At 34.4% G+C, this 20480-nt stretch overlaps 1 protein-coding gene and 1 long non-coding RNA gene across 2 annotated transcripts; both read left to right on the plus strand.

Moving 5' to 3' along the window:
• Positions 1 to 291: 291 nt before the first annotated feature.
• On the plus strand, positions 292 to 4212 carry LOC147394470 (uncharacterized). Its single transcript, XM_086453307.1, has 7 exons — positions 292 to 486; positions 633 to 657; positions 1124 to 1287; positions 2367 to 2509; positions 2906 to 3122; positions 3235 to 3446; positions 3960 to 4212. The coding sequence occupies exons 1-6, from the start codon at positions 292 to 294 to the stop codon at positions 3433 to 3435; spliced, it is 945 nt and encodes a 314-aa protein (XP_086309433.1). The 3' UTR covers positions 3436 to 3446; positions 3960 to 4212.
• An 8336-nt stretch (positions 4213 to 12548) lies between these two features.
• Positions 12549 to 20480, plus strand: LOC147394471 (uncharacterized). Its single transcript, XR_015181587.1, has 5 exons — positions 12549 to 12723; positions 14233 to 14354; positions 15706 to 15772; positions 15881 to 18740; positions 20138 to 20480. It is a non-coding gene; the product is annotated as an uncharacterized LOC147394471 (long non-coding RNA).

The raw sequence follows: 20480 nt of genomic DNA on the forward strand, positions 1-20480 counted from the left end.
TGTAGTATAGAGACTACTCAACGTAGATGATCTTGGTGATCCTCTAGGTTTCAACATGCTTGGTACATTAGAGAAACCAAATGGTATTACTAACCATTCGAACAAACCTTTACTATAGTTTTGAATGCAGTCTTCCGTTCATTACTTGATCAAATTCAGATTTGGTGATAGCTACTCCAAAGATCAATCTTAGAGAAAATATGTGATCTTGATAACATGTTTATCATGTCATTTAAAATTAGAATCCACAATCGGTATTTTATTGTGATTTTGTTGATAGCCCTGCTATTAATGCACATCCTTCATGATCCATCTTTCTTCGGTGTGAATAAGGCGGAAGAGAACATGTACTCATGTTTTCCCAAATTAAGACTTTTTTGCGTAAGCTCAGATACTTGGCATCGTAACTCATCATGTAATCTGCTTGATTCGGAAGGCTTGATCATGGGATGGGTTCAATATGATGTTGAATTTCCCGCATCAGAGGTAAGCTTGGTGGTAAGTCTTCTAGATCATAGCCTCTAGCTCTTTGGGAACAGATGTTGGTGGTGTTGAACTTATCCCAACTAGAATAAAAATCCTTTCGTCGTTGTAGTGAGTAAGTTAGAACCATCTATTATATTGATTTCTAGTGTGATTCCTCTTTAAGTAGTACAAGTATGATCTTTTTCCCATGAAGTGTAGAGGTGTAGGTATTTTCACACCCATCATGTATGGTGTGTAGATCGAATGTCTTAGTCATGCCAGCAATAAGTGACACACTACGTCACAAATAAGAAAAAACGACTAAATAAGTCGGAAAAAACGACGGACTAAAGCAGTTGTTTATTAACGACGGCTTTTGTTAGTTGTTTAACCCTTAACGACATTTATAATTGTCGATTATTAACAACCAACTTAATCCGTCATTAAATACCTAAGAGAGTTACTATTGTCGCACGCACTTTTACTAATGCTACACCAATTGGTGTGGCGTTAAAAAAAATTATGGTGGCAGTATTATTTATATCCATTAAATTTCAGACTCAAACCTCAACAACAGCCGATTCGAAATTTCTTCTCCATAAAATCCTAGAATCCCAAATCTCAGACTCGATTCGATTTCTTCTCTCACGATTCTAAGCTTTTTTATTTTCGATCTCCGCTCACAATATTCTCTTTCGCGATTTAGCGTTTCGGATTTACAATCGTCTCTCTCTCGATCCCAACAGAGAGTCTTCAGCAATCCAAAGGGATTACGAAATCAAGCGAAGTTCGACACCATCTTCTCCGGCAAAAGCTTTGCAGGTAGTTCTCTCTCTCTCTCTCTCTCTCCATTGAGCTTGAGAAATCCTAGATTTTCTTCTCTCTCTGGTTTTTTTTTTTGTTGATTTGATTCATACCTCTATACGTTTTTGTGAAGATTGGTATTAAAATCTGCATTTCTATTTGTTAATTTTTTGTCTGATTTTGGAGTGTTTCCTACAAACGTCTTTCCTCCAAACTAATGTGCACTAACCGTTTGTGAAAATTCGTAAGAGACTACTTAGCTTTTTTCCAATTCAATTTAGTTGTCACCAAGTCAATTTCAGTATATTTTTCTTGTGACGCACCTCTTGACCTCACTCCTCTTATTTGATTTAATACGACATTTTCAAATTTGTGACGCACCTCTTCACCTCACTCCTCTTATAAAATAATAATAAATGACCTAAAAATCCTTGATTTTTTCTCAAAACTAGTTATCTTATTTATGATGATGATGACGATGTTGACGATGAAGATGAGATGATTAAGAAAAAGATGGCGGTGGTGGTTACGAGTATGGTGATGAGGAGGAGGGCATCAAGTCTTCTACTATTAATCAATAAGGGATATGTCATCGGTATGAATTTAAAATAGGACTAAAAATAGGTTGAATATGAGCATATTCATGTCTATATCTGAATTTTTTTTAATTTGGATACGGATTCGTATATGTACCTGACTTAAAGCATATTCACCTTTGCATATTCTTCTTATATGTTATTCTGTTTTCTTTCCCCTTATATGTTTGTTTCTTCTTGTCTGCTCTTTTCTGTTGGAAAATGTTGTTGGTTGTTTTTTGTTGATTTGTTGCATCTAGTAACCATTATTGTGGTTTAAGGTGGAAGAGGTTTTTTAAAAGGGATCTTAGTTTAGGGATGGGTAGAATTGACTTTTTATAAATTGGAGGATGAGGCTTCTTGTAGATAGGTAGCTTTTTAAATATTAGGATTAGTGGTAGGAGTGGCTTTTTGTGCATTGGCAAAGAAGGAAACACTAACGGATGAGCAAAAATAAATGAAATTAGTGGTAGGAGTGGCTGATTGAGTGATACTAATGGTGGCAACTCTTTTTGGAAAAAGAGTAGGTGCTGGAAAAAGGCTTTGAGAAAGTATTCAGTGCTGCTGACACGAAATAATAACGAAGAGCTATTTCATTCTCAACCATTGGATTGGAAGAGTCAATCTGAGTGGTTGTGCAGCTATTTGTCAGCATTGAATCGACGGTAAAGTTCGATCCACGAATCTTCTTTCTATCCAACGAATTGCGAGTCATCACCATCAAAAAGTTAATGTGGTTTTGTTTTCTTTCTTTAGTGCACCATTATTGGAGAAGCAGCCATGGTCAAAGGTCTTAGGTTAGAGATTATTGAATATGTGAATTTTTCATTTTTTCTGTTTTCTTAGGTGCAAATCTCTAAGCTTTGAGATGTGATGCCTTGAGATTTGCATTGAAATAAATCACAGATCCAAGCTACATTGTTCATGGGTGTACGTTGTTCATGGGTGTACATTTAATTTCTTTGGATTTTTCATGATTTGTAGAATTGTTTTGCCTTCTAAATAAGGCTTACACTTAGTACTGCCTTCAGCCTTGAGGCTTACACCTCTCCTCACACCAGTTGGATAACAGGAGAAGCCCGACTAGTGGCAAAAAGGAAAGGAGATACGGTGATAGGAGGGACTTTGAATGAGAACGGGGTGTTACATGTTCAGGTTACAAGAGTTGGCTCTGAGAGTGCTCTGTCACAGATTGTTCGACTTGTCGAATCTGCACAGATGGCCAAAGCTCCTGTGCAGAAGTTTGCTGATCGTATCTCGAAGTATTTTGTGCCTCTGGTAAGAATATAACTTTTTCCTCTCTTTCTTATTTGGTCGATGTATTATTTTGTTTCAAGTCTTGAACAATAATTAATATTTCATATTTTCAGGTTATTTGGTTGATGGGCAGGTAGTTGGAGTAATAGCCATATCCGATCCATTAAAACCGGGTGCTCGAGATGTTATATCCATTCTCAAGTCCATGAATGTGAGGAGCATTATGGTGACAGGTGACAATTGGGGCACAACACATTCCATTGCTAAGGAGGTTGGGATTGAGATTGAGAGTGTTGTTGCTGAGCCAAGCCTGACCAAAAAGCAGAGAAAGTAAAGGAGTTACAGGTATAAACATTAATCATATTTTGCATGCGGTTGTTATCTTTGTGTGTTTAACCAATAAATACTTGTATTTGTTAGCTAATGTTCTTTATCCTTTCCCTACTGTGGAGTGTATATTGTCCCCCACTCTCGGGTGTGTCATACCCCAGTTAATCCCCGTGACCCTTTTATATTCATAGTTCTCCCCTTCACCAAAAGATCGGTCTTTTGGAGTAGTTCATTGGTTGACATGGTATCAGAGCACTAGTCTTTGGAAACTATTAGCTGAGATGTCCAATGTGAATTCTCTTGCCACCCCATCCACTATGAAGTATCCTGTCTTTTGGGATGAGATTAGTCCTTACCTGATTGTTGTTGTTCATGAATAACTTTATGTGATTTAATTAGTTCAATTGGTTTTGGTTTTTTGTGGGTCTTCTCTAATCATGTTGAGAAACAAATCAAAAGGGATTTGTTTTGTTTTTTTTTTAAATAGTTGTTATTCTTTATATTTCTTAATTATTATTTATTTTGCAGGAGGCCATCAATAGAATGATTGCTAATGACCCTTCTACAAGTGAAGGACCGAGAAAGACATATGTTGGCTTTGATTTCTACAAGTGAAGTGAAGTTGGTAGAAGATATTTTTTGAAAAACTTCTTTAAACATTGGGATGTATATTAAAATCGATGCCATGAAAACGGGGCATGTTGGACTATGATTGCACATGTAAAATTTGAATGAATATGGTTTCCATTTGAAAAATGTAAAATTTTATTTTTTTGGTGTATTTATTTATTTTGTTAGATTTTAATTTTCTGCCCAATGAAAATTGTCATTTTCTTTTTAGGTGAAAAATAATAAAAATAACAAACAATACTGGCTAAAATATTTAAAAAAAAAAAAAAAAAAAAAAAAAAATGACAAAAAAACGACGGCTTTAAGCCGTCGTTAATATCAACTAATTTAATTTAAAATCGACAAAAAAATGACGGGTTTGAGCCGTCGTTTTTGTTTGACAGACTATGACCGTCGTTTTTTAGACCACTTTGTTGACGCGTGCCAACCGTCGTTCACCAAAAACAACTTCGTTATTTACAACTGCTCTTGCGACGGCGGGGGCCGTCATTTTTCTTAAAAAACGACGGCTTTGGCCCGTCGTTTTTTGTGAAATATGACGTAGTGACACACATCTATGGGAACCATAACGCACCAAACCTTGTCTTCATAGGAACAAATGTAGAAGGGAACAAGGCATCACTTAGTCACGGTCCCTTAATTCCCCTTCTTGAACCACTTAATCCAGTATAATTTTTTTTTCTTTTGTGTATAGTTGAAGCTTATTTATCATTTCTCACAAGACAATATTTTCACAATTATCATCATCAATGATCTCATTGCATGCTTTTCCACCAGTTAAACAGTATGTTCGAAAAACATTGGTTCACAACCAATCTTCATGAGTAAGGATTCAAAGAGCTGTTAGAATACGTCAGATAATGAACGTCTAAGCATCTATAGATTTAATGACAAACTCTTATTCCTCGTCTACTTATTCCTCTTCATGTTCTTCAAGAAATTGATCGTATTTACAATCCTATGCTTCATTCTTTGGTGATGAGTAATGTATTCTTTTATAATGAACACTCATTGGATCTATGTCCGGGTTCTCTATAGTTGTAGCAATTGAAAGGATATGGTCGAGCAGATGGGTTGGAATTCTCGACATGATGTCCACCTCGAGTAACAGGTGAAATTGCACTAATAGTTCTCCTCTTAGTTTCTTTTTGCAACATCCTAGGAGGGGTGGAACAAGTTGACAGTTGGATTTGACTTATTGAACGACTTCCTGTGATTGATTGTAGAGCATAGTTGAAGTACAGTGAGTTATTCCTTTTTTTTTCCAGCATATATATTTGCTTGCATCGCTAATCGATAGGCATCATGTACTTTCAAAATTCGTTAAGAGAAATCTCGTCCCGAATAGGTATATGGAGATAGCTATGATAATGAGCCACTACTCGTTTATCGCTTTCTTAAAGGTGTTGCATGTTTGTAAGTGATAAAACTCTTCGGTGTATTCTTGCAAAGTACGATCACTTTGTTGGAGATTTTGGTATTCGTTGAAAAGAGTCTGGTCATAATCTGGGGGAAAAAAATTTCGCATAGTCTAATCTTCATCTTTTCCCACGAGGGCATTCAAGTTTTTTTTCCTTTCTTGATCTATATTGCTTGGATTTGATCCCACCAAGAAGAAGCAAATCCTCGTAGGCCTATAACGACAAGTTTTACCTTCTTATTTTTTAGAACATCCTTTCAATAATAAAAAAAAAAAAAAAAGATCAACTAAATTGACCCAATTTAGGAATGCCTCTAGATGAATATCCCCTTGGAATTCAGGGAAATTCAATTTAATAGTTGTTCATTCGTTCTCCAACGCTATTATTTTCCCGACCTTTAAAATTTTGATAACCCAACTCATCACGAGGAGCACGGAGATGGTTAGGGCCTTCTGAAGAAGTTTCTGTATCATCCAAATCATCATCATCATCATATGAAAGTCTTCACATCTTTAGTAGTCGCATCAATTTGCCAATTTCTACTTCAAGTTCTCAATTTTGATTTTGCAGATTTTCGAAAGCTGCTTTCCTTGGAGGATTCTCAACTCCCTGTGTCTGATGTCCTCATTCTGTCACCATGCTCTGATACCACTCTGATGCAGCCCAAAAAATCTGCACTCAACAACAAATCAAAAGAAGTATAGAATCTGAAAGTAATTAAAAGAAACTAAGAAAGGAAAAAGGTGCCATGGGTGTAGAACTTGCCCCTTAAGTTTATAAATGTTTTTAACCTTCTATAGATAAGCTAACTCGAAATTTATTTTTTTATAAAAAAATTCATCCCTTTTAGAATGACCCATTCAACTCTCTTTTATGATGATAAGGACTAGACTCCTTTCCCAATTGCTGTTAGTTGAAATTGCTTTTATTGTTTGTTGGTTGCATCAACCACTTCATTAAGACATATGGTAAAGTCACGTATTCTCACTGATTTGATGGAGGATTATAAATGATTTGTAGTTGATGTTGTTCACCACTAATTAACAAGAACTTTTGGTTGCTTATTACCATGGACTTCTACTGCATGTGTAAAAAGGAATGTTTGTCACCCATTCATTGTATGTCCGAATACTACCCTCTCAATACCTAAAAATGGGTTTTAACTCACCAACAACCATGATCGATGATGATCAGGGGTGGAGCTAGTAAGGAGCTGGTGGGGGCAATTACCCCCACAGAACTTTGAGACACCCCTATAATTTTAACTAATTACATGCTCCATTTGTCCTCACTCCCTGACCTCTATCCCCATTTGCCCCCCCACCCTCACCTCCCTTCAATTGTATTTTTCAGCACAAATAATTTTCCCACCATTCAAGTTCTTCAACTATACAACTAACCATAGTTTGCCCCCACTACAAGAAAATCCTGGCTCCGCCCATTATAATGATATATATACTCATAAAACACAATCTAATTGTTGTAGAGGTTGAGGACATGGCAATCATGGGGGATGTATATTTGGCTCTTCCCATCCTTCAAGTATTTGCAACATCAAAATCAACCCATATTGAATACACGAAGGATTGGTCACTCTACCATTTTCCCTGCTGGCTATCAAGGAAACACTACTCCATAAAATCGTTTTGAGCTCCCGCATAATATATAGAGCAGACATGCTATACAAACATGGGAGCTACTCATCTTACTTCCTTGGCAACATTTCTCTTAATCTAAACCAAGACTTTCATATAAAAAGATAAGATAAAAAACTGTAGAAAACAACATCTTTCTTTTCATATTTTTCATGTTGGAGTTCGACTTAATATTTTACATGTAGCTACTAATAGTTTCCATCTTAAGAATGTTAATAACAAAAATAAAAAAAATAAAAAAATCCTTAATTTTGCCAATATGGTTTTGTACTAGTCTGTTCGTGTCAACAATTATATTTTTCATTAACTCTTCTAATTTTTGTACTTTTATTAAAGAAAACTCTCAAGAGGAGTAGGTTATATCAAGCAAAAAATGAGAATGACCTCCATCCATTTCATATTTATAAAACCCACTATAATGCTTACATTGGTAAATTTATAAGGTAAAAGATGTCAGAATCTGAGAGTCGTTTGGTGGCCAAGTAACACAGGATCCGACATTGCTCAGATATATGGTGGCTAAGGAATTCCTCGGCTCTACCCAAGATGGAGTAATTGAGCTAAGTTGAGTATCTGTCCATCCCAGCCAAGGAGGGGTGGACCAGACCAAGGCAAGGTAATGGGACAAGGTGTCTTGTTATCTTTGAGTTTAAATAAGGAAAAGTATCCCGAGAATATTAAAGTGATTGATCATGTCAATCTCATCTTTTCGTAAAAGAATCACTTTTTACTATGGAAACTTTCCATTAACGAGCCCGTGGATTTAAAAAGAGGATAAGTACATGATAATTTTGAACCCCCTCCTGAATAATGAAAAGAGGTGACGTGACTAAAGGGGTAACTAAGGAAAGATGTTGACTTATAAATCACAAGGGAGATAGTGAAAGCTATTAACTATTACTATCTGCAACTTTAGTTCTAACTTGAGCGTGAAAAGCGTTTGGCAGATACCACACCGATGCCCCCAACATGTTATCGAGAAAGAGATTCTCACATCAAAGGGATTTGAGTTATTGAGGTATACAAAAACAAAACCTCTATAGTAAAAGAGTTTCAACACCCATCTAACACTCTTGAGTCCTCACTACAATATTTTTGATGTACAGCGGTGGTTTATAACAGCGGATAATAGCATCCGCCTCTATAGGTACATTTTTGGCAGCGAATAATTGTATCCGCCGCTATAGGGACCCACACATTCACCCTAAATACTTTTGTGCTTATTTAGTGCATATAGCAACGGAAAAATATATCCGCCACTAAAAAAATCATTATTTTAATTCAAAAGTTCAGCTTAGTGAGTCATCTTTATCAATTTTTTAAATTGAATATAGCAATGGGCTAATGTATCCATCACTAAAAAAAATCAATTTTTTTATTTAAAAACTTCGGTTTAGTAAGTTCTCTTTATCAATTTTTTAAAAAAAAATTGAATATAGTAACGGATTAATGTATCTGCCACTAAAAAAAATCTATCAATTTTTTTAAGTTTAATATAGCAACGGATTAATGTATCCACCACTAAAAAAATCAATTATTTATTTATTTAAAAACTTTGGTTTAGTGAGTTCTCTTTATCAAATTTTTTTTTTTAAATTACATATAACAGCGGATTACCGCCACTAAAAAAAATCAAGTTTATTTTTTCGGTTTAGTGAGTTTTTTTTTTTTTTTTTTTTTTTTTTTTTTTTTTTTTAAATTTAATACAGCAGCGGATTAATGTATCCGCCACTAAAAAAATCAATTTTTTTATATACAAAAACTTTGGTTTAGTGTGTTCTCTTTATCAACTTTTTAAAAATTTAATATAGCAGCGGATTAATGTATCCGCCACTAAAAAAATCAATTTTTTTTTTTATATAAAAACTTCGGTTTAGTGTGTTCTCCTTATCAACTTTTTAAAAATGTAATATAGCAGTGGATTAATGTATCCGTCACTAAATAAATCAATTTTTTTATTTAAAAACTTCGGTTTAGTGAGTTATCCTTATCAATTTTTTTTTTTTTAAATTGAATATAGTAGTGGATTAATGTATCTGCCACTAAAAAAAATCTATCAATTTTTTTAAATTTAATATAGCAACGGATTAATGTATCCGCCACTAAAAAAAATCAATTTTTTTTTATTTAAAAACTTTGGTTTAGTGAGTTCTCTTTATCAATTTTTTTTAAAAATTGAATATAGCAGCAGATTAATGTATCCGCCACTAAAAAAAATCAAGTTTTTTTCGATTTAGTGAGTTATCTTTTTTTTTAAATTTAACATAGCAGCGGATTAATGTATCCGCCACTAAAAAAATCAATTTTTATATATAAAAACTTTGGTTTAGTGAGTTAAAACAGCAATTTAAAAGCTAATACTACCGTAACTAGGCTTAGACTCATAGCTAAGTTGGTTTGACACATTGCATAGCAACTTTGAGGTCATGGGGTTCTAGTCCAACTTAACCATCAAAAGAAAAATACTACCGTAATTAATCTTTGTCTGAGTGTCCGAGACAATAAAATTGTTCTATAATCATAACAAGTAAGATCTCTTACATCCCTAAATGTATGAAAGTAGTAATCGTTTGGTACCTGAACTCTGATGTAATGGTCGAATTCTTCCTCCTGCTGATTGATCTTGCTCCTGAGATTATCACTAAGGGAAAGGACAACAGGAAGCTACAGTGGGGTTGTGTTCATTCATTGTTGTCGCATGACAGCCTCAGCCCAGTTGATATAGGGTTTGCATTAGGAATAATTGCTGACCAATCAGCCACCTCTTGATGGAAGTTATTATTTAAGGAAATCTGAAGCTTTTGGTGCCTCAAATATCTTCGGCCTCCCTGCCTCGTTTAGTTTGCCGGCTCAGGGTAGAGAGATGTTGGTTTCCTAGGTAGTTCACTATATCAGCACTATAGCTTGCTGGGACTGTAACATAAATTGGTATTGATACTCCCATCGGGCTAAACTCCGAAGACTATGCTCTATGAAATATTATATATCTTAAAGTCAGATACTGACTTATTTTGTTTTTTCCTCCAAGTTTAATATTTTTGTTTAAGGATTTTGAGTTGGTGGTTACTATTGTAGTTCTCTCTTTTTGGATCATGTATTTAGTCTAATTTTACTTACTGTTGTATTATTAGAGAACCATGTTCTGTAACCAAGTTGTTACCATACCCTTTCTTATAACTGCAGTAACTATACCCTCTGTTGTGCAGATGGGTGGACTTGTAGGCCATCAAAAGGCTTGTATAAGCTAATGCACTTAAGATGGAAATCATTCCAAACCCAAAAGTACGTCTCTTTTATTTTATTTTCTTTTTCAACTTAGGAATGAGTGTGTTAATGTGCTAACTTTAATGGGTAGTTTTTGATGAAGTTACTTATGTTCCCAGGAAGTCTATGGGGTGAAAATTCTTCAGCAAGAGTTGCAATTTGGGTACCGATGAGATATATTTTGCAGTTCTTTATATTCTTTTAGCGTTTAAATTTCCTTTCGTTATCCTTAAGCATCTTTTTTTGTTGGAACAGTTCTTTGAGAATGCTATTGGTATTAATGTTCCCCTATTTTTGCCCAATGTATCAAATATTATGTTTTTTCCAATTCGTACCCACAAGTGTTCCCCAAAATAATTCAGGTATTTATCTTTGAAAATCAAAATGCCAGCTGAACATTAATTGTCTCATTAATGGAGAAAATGATCTTTTAGAAACCCTTTAGATTGTTAGGCTATCAACAACTTGGCCTTTTGTGGATGTGAAGTGGACATCAAGATTTGATTGGCAACTTCATCACAAACAAAGTGAAAATCTATTTCAACGTGTTTTGTGCAAATAAATGTCTGGTAAGTAGTTCATTCATTACTGTGTTGATTGAAACGCAAAATGAGAAAGCTGGTGAAAAACGTAAGTGTACAAGTCAGAGTTGGTCTTGACAAAAAAAAAAAAAAAAACCTAGTAGTGGTAGTCGTTTCTTGGTGTTATGAACATAGGGTAGTCTTAAAGTTGAGGGTATCTTGGGTTGGAGATTTTTTCTTTTAAACCAATGGCCAATTTTTTATGAATGACAAAAATTAAGATCACGAAGCATAGAAAACCAATCTTATTCAATTTTTTTCCCTTTTATCTTTTTGATAAATAATAATATTGCAGGGGTGTGATATGTTAGTCATATTTCAGTTTCTTCATTTGCTTGAAGCTCATTCTAGCATATCGTGGGTTGCCTTGAATTTAATTAGAAGCTGACTATTTTTAGTTCTTCCATTTCCAGTCATCAATCTCTTTTGGGTTGATAGCATAAAACAAAGAATTTTATTTCCTAATAGAGCTCTTATTTGGTGGTTTTTTAGCCTATTGAAGCTAATGATTTTATCTTTACTTTCTCTCTTATTATAGATATGTATGAAAATGTGGGAGGTCAGACGGGGGTGCGGATACCCCCATTTTCCATTTTTAAAAATAGACCTATTGCAGCGGATATTAATATCCGCCACTACATGTAGTATATTCTATTTATTAAAAATTGATCTATTATAGCGGATTTTTATATCCGCCACTACATGTAGTATCTTCTATTTATTAAAAATAGACCTATTACGGTAGATATTAATATCCGTCAGTACATGTAGTATATTCTATTTATTAAAAATTGACCTATTACAGTAGATTTTTATATTTGTTGCTATATGTAGTATATTCTATTTGTTAAAAATTGAACTATTACAATGGATATTAATATCTGCCGCTATATGTAGTATATTTAATTATTTTTAAATTGACCTATGGCAACAAATATTAATATCTGTCGCTGCATGTATTATATTCTATTTATTAAAAAATTAACCTATGGTAGCGGATATCCGTTGCTAAAGATAATACCTGCAACAGTGGAACATGTTGTCCGCTACTACATTTAGCGATCGAGGTAACAACGTCGAATCTTGGTTCCGCTGCTCATTCGTCGTTATTGCTTTTACTGACGGAAAAAATATCCTGTAGCGACGGATTTTGTGGAAAAATCCGCTGCTGTAGATTAAAAATGTTGTAGTGCCTGATTGGGTCCCTCAACTTTTTATGTATTGTGACATTTTATTTTTTTATTCTTTCAAGTTACCTATCATAAGCAATTGGAAAATGCTGAAATGACAAAAAAGAATTTACTGCTATTCTCACAAGTATGACGTGGGATGTGCACGTACCCATAGATGTGTTTCCTCGTGATACAAGTAAAAACCATCTACGGTTATGAATGCATGTCCATGTCAGAATTGTGAGAATCACGGTAAGTCCTATGTCACCCCAGCACTACTCTAAGCGTTTTTCCACCAGTCAACCATGTCAGTTGGTCAAAAGCCAAAAGATTCATTTTTAGTTTCCATTTTTATTATTTAAATTTGATATATTGTGAGATTTCACTACAAAATTGTGGGGTTTTAGTGACAATATATTAGGGGCGGCCAAAATTCCCGTCACTATAAAGCTTGTGTTTTTAGACGCAATCCTTCGCGCGACAATTATCAAACGAACGTCTCTCACTCTCTCTCTTTCTGCTCTGTATGCAGGATTTTCGAAACTAATGGCAAAAGTTTGTTGGAAGAGGTATTCCCTCTCTCTCTCTCTCTCTCTCTCTCTCTCTCTTTCTCTGCATGTATTTTCTCATTCGATTTAATTAAATGGTTTAAGCTCGATTTAACACTTCAAACACAAATCATCTCACTCTGTGTATCTTCTCCTCTCCTCTCCATCTAGGGTTCTAGGGTTTTCGATATTAATGGTGGAAATTTGCTCTTTCTAACAGGTATCTTCTTCTATGTCTTCTCTCTCTGACTCTATCTAATTTAGAAACACAGTCTTTAAGGCTTCTTTCCTTTAAATCACATATTTTGCTCCTCTTCTTCTACTCCTCCAAATCTAGGGTTTCGAAAAATTAGCAAACACATCTCCTTCAATTGAGCGATCCAGATCTCCTCCTTCTCTCAGTTTGTAATTTCTCTTTCTGCTCTGAATCCACCATTGTAGAGCAGAGATTCTTTGTATCAACAATGAAGTTGGCGTGATTAGTTATATTTTACGAGATCTAGATTCTAGAATTAACATGAGCTTTGTAAGTCATCTTGAGCGTTTATTACAGATCTGATTTCTTCTCAATTATGATTCGTTGTGTTGGATCTTTTGTTTATTTTTTACTGATTTTATTTGCTAGATTTAATGTGAGAATTACTTTTTTTTTGGGTGAATTTTTAGTTGCTGTTGTAGATCAGTGTTATTTAGTTTGATCAATCTGTTTTACTTTAGATTTACTTTGCCGAGTATAATATTTGGGAAATTAGATACTTAGGTTACCTGTTTGTGCTCAAAAGTTCATGTTTTTATTTTCTTGCTAATATGGGAAAAGCTTCTTGAATTCTTCAGAGAGATGCTAAAGGTCTGTTGAAAGTGCAATAGTTTGTAAATTTTATATTTGATTGTTTTGTGATTTTTACAAACATGGCCACAGACTAAAGTTACTACGTTTGTTCATCTTCTGGAACGGTTCTTCAGTATCTTTCTTGATTTCATGGATACTGGTGTTGTTGTCTACTTTTTACTTATTTTAGAGTTATTTTGAAGTAGTAATTTTTAATAGGGAAAATTAGCTGTAAAAGGTCAGGTTTACTTTATTGTTCTTCGATCTTTTTATTCACTTAACTACATAAGTCCAATGCGGAAGAACACTCACTCCATGTTTCACACTATGGAATTATACGAAGAGCTAAAAAGACGAAAAAAAAAAAAAAAATCGCAGTTTATGATGTATAGTAGAGGTCATTTTGGCCACTTCGCCAAAAAAAATAAATATTAAAAATAAAAATAAAAAAACTTATCTTTAGCAGTCGATCCTCATGTTCTACTAGTTACGATAGATAGTAGAGGTCATTTTGGCCACGGGTTTGTCCATAGAAGACCTTTTTCTAGAGGGAAAAACGATGACTTTTCATTTAATTAATCACAATGTTGTTCTCTTAATAGTTATCCTCAATGGGCATTTATTAAGCTCTAGTTGTCTTAAATTGCTTCTTTTTTATTGCTCTTAAGCTAGTACTAAAATGGGTTGGGAATTATTTCCAGGTACACCATGGCGAAAATGAATTCGAGAGATAGTAGAACTCGGAGCTCCATGTCTATATTTATTGTAGTTGGCTTGTGCTGTTTCTTTTATATTTTAGGTGCATGGCAGAAGAGTGGTTTTGGTAAGGGAGACAACATAGCTTTGGAAATCACCAAGCAGACAGATTGCAGTATTATATCCAATCTAAAATTTGAAACACACCATAGTGGTGAAGCAGGGGCAACAATCGATGAGTTTGAAATAAAATTCAAAGTGTTTGAACCTTGTCATGCTAAGTTTACCGACTACATGCCTTGCCAAGATTAAAAACGGGCGATGACCTTCCCTAGAGAAAATATGAAGTACAGAGAGAGACATTGTGCACCCGAGGAAGAAAAGCTGCATTGCCTTGTCCCTGCACCTAAAGGATATGTGACCCCATTTCCATGGCCCAAGAGTCGTGTCTATGTACCATATGCAAATGCTCCATATAAGAGCTTGACGGTTGAGAAGGCTATTCAGAATTGGATTCAATATGAGGGCAATGTGTTTAGATTCCTGGGTGGGAAAAGAAGCACGAGAAGGGTGAAATGGCGATTTGGTGAAAGAGAGTAAATGCCAATTCATGTCCTGGTAGAGATGATTCTCAGGCTAATATGTCTGAATCCACAAATGTAGATGATGTCTGGTAAGTTGATGCACCAATCATTATTATTATTTTTACTTGGATCCAATTTGATTCCGTCTTTTGCTAATGTTAGAAGCAAAGTTAGGGCAGAATTAAAGGTGCCACCTTGGTGAGGTGGTAAAGTTTGTGAACGGTAGTGCTAGACTTTAGGATCAAACCCCACCATCACACTTAAACTAAGTTCACAAATTCCCTAGAACCAAACTTATCAGGGTACAATATATGATCTTTATGTGGCCATCACTTACTAGTAGCTACATCTGGTTAACTGCTCTACTAGATATTAAATTTCCTCTATGAAGTCTAACCAAATTTAACAAAATATTGTAATAAGAATGGCGTGACATGGTGCTAGATCATATTGCTGAAAAACATGATCATTATGCCTCCTCGGACAAGATTTAGTTGAAGTTCTTTCACTACTAAGCCTTGCAAAATCTTTATATTTATTGCAACTAGAATAATCACATTACTACAGTAAATAACCCATTACAAGAACTACTCAACTTCCTTTATTCTCATCATCATAGCTACCCTAATACTTCTCAACCACTTTGTCATCACCAAATTATGATCACCGTCTGTTGTTCCTCACATGGAGAAACCGTAGAGGCCTAAGTCCTTCATCGTTCATAGCACAAAAAGTCGTGCTGGCTGTTATTGCTCTCGTTTAGCAGTTGTGCAATCTGTAGCACACTTATGACATATGTGCGACCTGGCTTAAAGCACTTCCTTTTGTATCATGCTTGCATTCTAGAACTCATATAGCACATGGCTTTTGTTAAATGTTAATTGCACTTTGCAGAGTGCCCAGATCACATTGGACTGCCCATCGGTGATTTTGTTGTTCTTTATACACACAACATTATAAGGTCATTGGAACAACTTTGGGGTTTTCTCTTCTTTTGATGAGTTTAGTATAAACATGATGAGTTTATGCTCCAACTCTCAGCTGTAATGGCGGTGACTGATTGATCCAGGAATGCAACTGATTATGAGCAACAGACCGGGGTATTCTCTGATCCATTGATACGCCTACATTGACAAAGGTCCTTTTTTCAGTGTCTCTTCCTCTTTGTAGTATACTCTATATAAAATATTCTTGTATTATGTCCTACTTTAACACCCAACGTTAATCTCTAATCTAGAGATAGAACACTACTATTGAATGTAAGTTTTGTTCTTAGCATGTTTTGTGTCACTTGATTTGAATTGAAGACTTATTCTTTTATGTGAGAATGCAAGAAAGAAATTTGATTTACAATTATATTATTGTTTTGGACATTATTATAAAAAACGGCTGACCCCAAATATTTGTGATAACTCTTAGATGGTGATCATGACATCATTGACAAAATGCGTGTAGCTTTAGATATGAGACAACGTACAACTTGGTGCAATGCTTCACTAAAATTGATTAAGTATAGATTCAAACCCGAATCCAAGTCTAATGTAATGTTGGACTCATAAAATTTACCATAGATTTCTCAGTCAAATTTGTTATGTATCAGCAGGGGTACCAAGGTAGAAGTAGAACCCAATATGAGCTAAAATAAAATTAGCAATTTATATGATAAAGAAAACCTAGCATATATACCCTTTCCAAATTATGTGGAACAGTTTGTTTCTTGATCTCCAAGAAATGGTGTGTTCTTCTTCCTTATTTTCTCGATTTTTTTCATATTTTTTTTGATCAAAGAAAGTCTTCATAACCAGCTACCATTTTATTTATTATATTTCTAGCTCCTATGTTTTGTGTCAGAGATTTTGTTAGCTAAACTTTCTATCTCATTATGTATTAAAATTAGAGTAGGCCTAGCTTGACTAACCTAGTAAGGAAAGTGTTTTTGTTAAAATTATGTTAGGAATGTGATACCTTCAACCCCAACAACACCTGATCATCATGGTGCCAAGGTCTGATTCTCATGTCTCCAATGTTGTCTATCTCGAGAACCATCCCACTTTCTATCTCATTAGTGATTAAGTTTCATTTACTCTCTCTGTCTTGCATGGGAATCCCTACATTAACACTGCCACTTGATTAAGTGATCTGAAAATTTATCATCACTTGAAAATAGTATAGTTGTGCATTTGAAACTTTTACCTCTGTTTGACTGCTGTTTGTCATTCTAGAAAACTTCTAGTTGGCTCTAGGTGATCTACAAGTAGTTGCTCCCTAATTTTAAAGTTCATCTAGCAATTTCTCCTGCATAAAGTTTTTTCTTTTCTTTTCTTCTAATAATAAGTTGGTCTGCAGTAAAATTAATACCTTAAAAAATTCTAGCCATGATCTTTATAATAGAGTCCATTACTTCTAACTCTACCTATACAATTATATTTACTTCAATCTTAAAATTCATATATGCTCTTAAAAACTTTGTTTTATGACCAACAGTAAAAGAGTACAAGTGTGTATTTGTATTAAGTAATCCAGTTATAATTTTATGACTATTTCGGTTACATATTCTTAGATATTCATCTAGAGAGGTATTGAAAGAATGCAAAGGCTGTAATTTCTTTGTCAAACATGGTAAATCACTCACATCTCATCTATGGATTTGGGTGCTGCCAAACAACGTAAATCATTTTATGTTTCCTTTTATTTATATCACCACCTTGTTGTGAAATTGGGTTCTGATCTACATTACACTAAATTTTGTGGGTTAACAATCTGACGACAATGATGATCTAAATGTTCTGTTCATATAAGCATTATGTACTCGATGATCTGCAGTGTAGAAATGTATCTTTGTCTCCGACATGAGAAAAAATGGAAGTGTAAGACTATGGATGGTTGGTCATAAAACACAAACAATGATTGAACCTGTATCAACTACTTTTCTTTGTAATAATTATGAGCAAAAAAGTATCCCGACTCTCAAAATCAAATGAACATGAAGAGAATAGAATTTCTGATAACATTTAGTGGGTGGGGCATTGATGTTTTTTACAGCCCTTTTGTTGTTTTTAACATGATAACTTGTGCTAATAGACAAATTCATCATGCCATGTTAGAACAATACAAGCATTTATTGTTCTATTTCCATATTTTTTTCAGAATCTTAGGCCCATGCTCAGATGTCCATTTATTGTAGGCCCATGCTCATATCATCTTCATGTTCATTTTGTTTGTACACCCAACACCATCACATGTACCGGTTTTTTGTTTTTATAAGGTAAGCTATCTGTTATGAAGCTCTAATGTTTATTTGAATAATGAATTCAAATGCATAAGTGATTCTAATGCAACATCAATTGCTTGATGGATAAGAACACTAAATCCTAACTGCATAAAAGAAACAGAAGCCAAATCACCAAACGTTTGAAAACTAACTTTTGTAAGATCACATTGTTATGTAACAGTAACACATATATTATAGAAGCAGATTTTTAACTTAAAAAAGACAACTCATCAATCCTAACTGCATAAAAGAAACAGAAGCCAAATCAGTCCTAAATGACTCCCAACAAAAAACCAAATTCATCAATCCTAATTCCTGCCCATTCATTTTTCGGCCAATTTTCTTAGAAAAAAATACAATTGGATGTTTATTGTGAATTCTAATAATCAACCCTTTAGGAACATCTTTTTATTTTTCATGCATACTTTTGAGTAGATCACTTCGTTTCTCCATTTTAGTATATGTATTTATGAATAAAACAGGATTCAGATTATGGTTTACAGATGGTAAAAAACAGAGGGTTGTATATCAGACTTCAGAATAACTTATTTCTGTACTTATTTCTCCATCTTGCAAATTCCAATTCGAATGTTTGGGGATAAATGAAGATGTCGAAGCCTTGGAGAGGGTTACAATCTGTTTGAAGAAGCTGATAAAGGTATGAGCTACTTCTAGTTAATTTTTTATCTGCTAATGTTCGCAACAAGGATCATTCATCAATTACATGCCAACATGTGTTGTCTTCTTTATGTGTCAAGTGTCCAATAGAGACTCCTGTAGTGTGGTGCCCAATAGGGACATGGTTTTAAAGAGTTACAGCCCGTAAGATTTATGTCGCAGAAGTGCTGCTTGAGTTCCTACTGGAATTCGAGTAACACTAGGAAGAACGAGATGCTGTCCAGTATGTATTTGCTCTACATACTTCATTTTCCCCTTTAGGATGCCGGCCTAGAAATATCTCATTTTGGACATGCATTACCGTCATAGCAGATGCTTCTCAATTTGTTCTTCATGCTTCATTTTGGCCTTTAAGATGCTAATGCCAATAGATGATACATTGGAAAAGATTAAACAAAGCATTTTCTATTTTATGCAACAAAGTGGCTGGATAATTTGGTAGATAGTAGATTCCAAGAAGTTGTCATCCCAGAATAGAAAGGGGTTATGATTTCAGTGTTAAGATCCAAAGGTGCTTTATGACTCGCCATTTGGCAGTTCACAGTAGAGCAAAGTGGGTTTTATGTATCTTGGTAAGATTATTTGTAAGAATGGGTATCGCAAAACTTGATTTTCAAGATTATCGTTAGAATAAGAATTCTGAACTGGTCTTTGGTGACTACTTCATAGGAGCCAATTACTTGATTTTCAAGGTTTATACAGAACATTTTGTGTGGAATTAGGCACAAGGTGGATTAGAACAAGTCAATGCATTTTTAATTTTCTCCTTCTCCTTATCCTTCGAGGAGATTAAAGTCCTAGGTTAAGGGGACATTAAAAGTCAGATTTTTAATAACTTGCGAGTGCTTTAGCTGTGAAATTATTGTTAGTTGAACATGGGCATTTCGATACTTATTAGCGTGGAAGGCCTCTGTATAGAATATTTTATTGAAATTCTACAATTGAACTTATAGAACTACTTTGAACTTATAGAGCTTTATTTGATATTTTCTTTTATGTTGAATTTTGTGAAAGCTCTCAATTCATCATCATCATTCATTGTACCTGTCTATGACAACATGGGCTTGTTCGGAAGTGAAGAGTTGGGGATGAAAGTTAGCATTCATGATAATTTTTTAAGAAATCATTCATATCATGGATGCTTCTGTTTTCTCATTTATAACTCATGTGAGAATGCTGAACCTTATATTGATTCAATTTAACAACTTGACAAAATTTTCTCTTTAATGCTAGTCCTTGTATGAGGTGTTAGTGAATCTAACTTGTTTTAGTAGTAAATAAATCATAACTTGTTGTATATGCTTTTCCACTATTAGTACATAAAACATAATTATCTAGATAAATAATTCATTTTTCTATTGCACTTTACATTTGTAGATGGAACCTGGACAAAGTTCATTTGGTGAGAGGACAAAGTTGAAGAGAAAAAGAGACTGTACTCGATGCCTCTCATTACAGAATTTAAAGCCAAGAGAAAGATTTGAAATAGTGCGAGATAGCCATGGACAGCTTGTGGGGAAGCATGTGGCTAAGCTCCAAAGATGCTTGGGTATATTAATTTGATTAATGTATATGAATTGTAGGTTAATGAGTAGTACAATCAACCCGACAATGATCAGTGTCTACAACAACCACCTTGATATATAGTTTTTATTTTTTGAGTGATAAACATGGATTTATAAGCATTGACTCTTAATTCAATCGACTTATTATTTTGTTA

This window comes from Akebia trifoliata, chromosome 9 (assembly GCF_017979445.1).
Source record: "Akebia trifoliata isolate Shusen 1 chromosome 9, ASM1797944v1, whole genome shotgun sequence".
Classification (NCBI taxonomy): Eukaryota; Viridiplantae; Streptophyta; class Magnoliopsida; order Ranunculales; family Lardizabalaceae; genus Akebia; species Akebia trifoliata.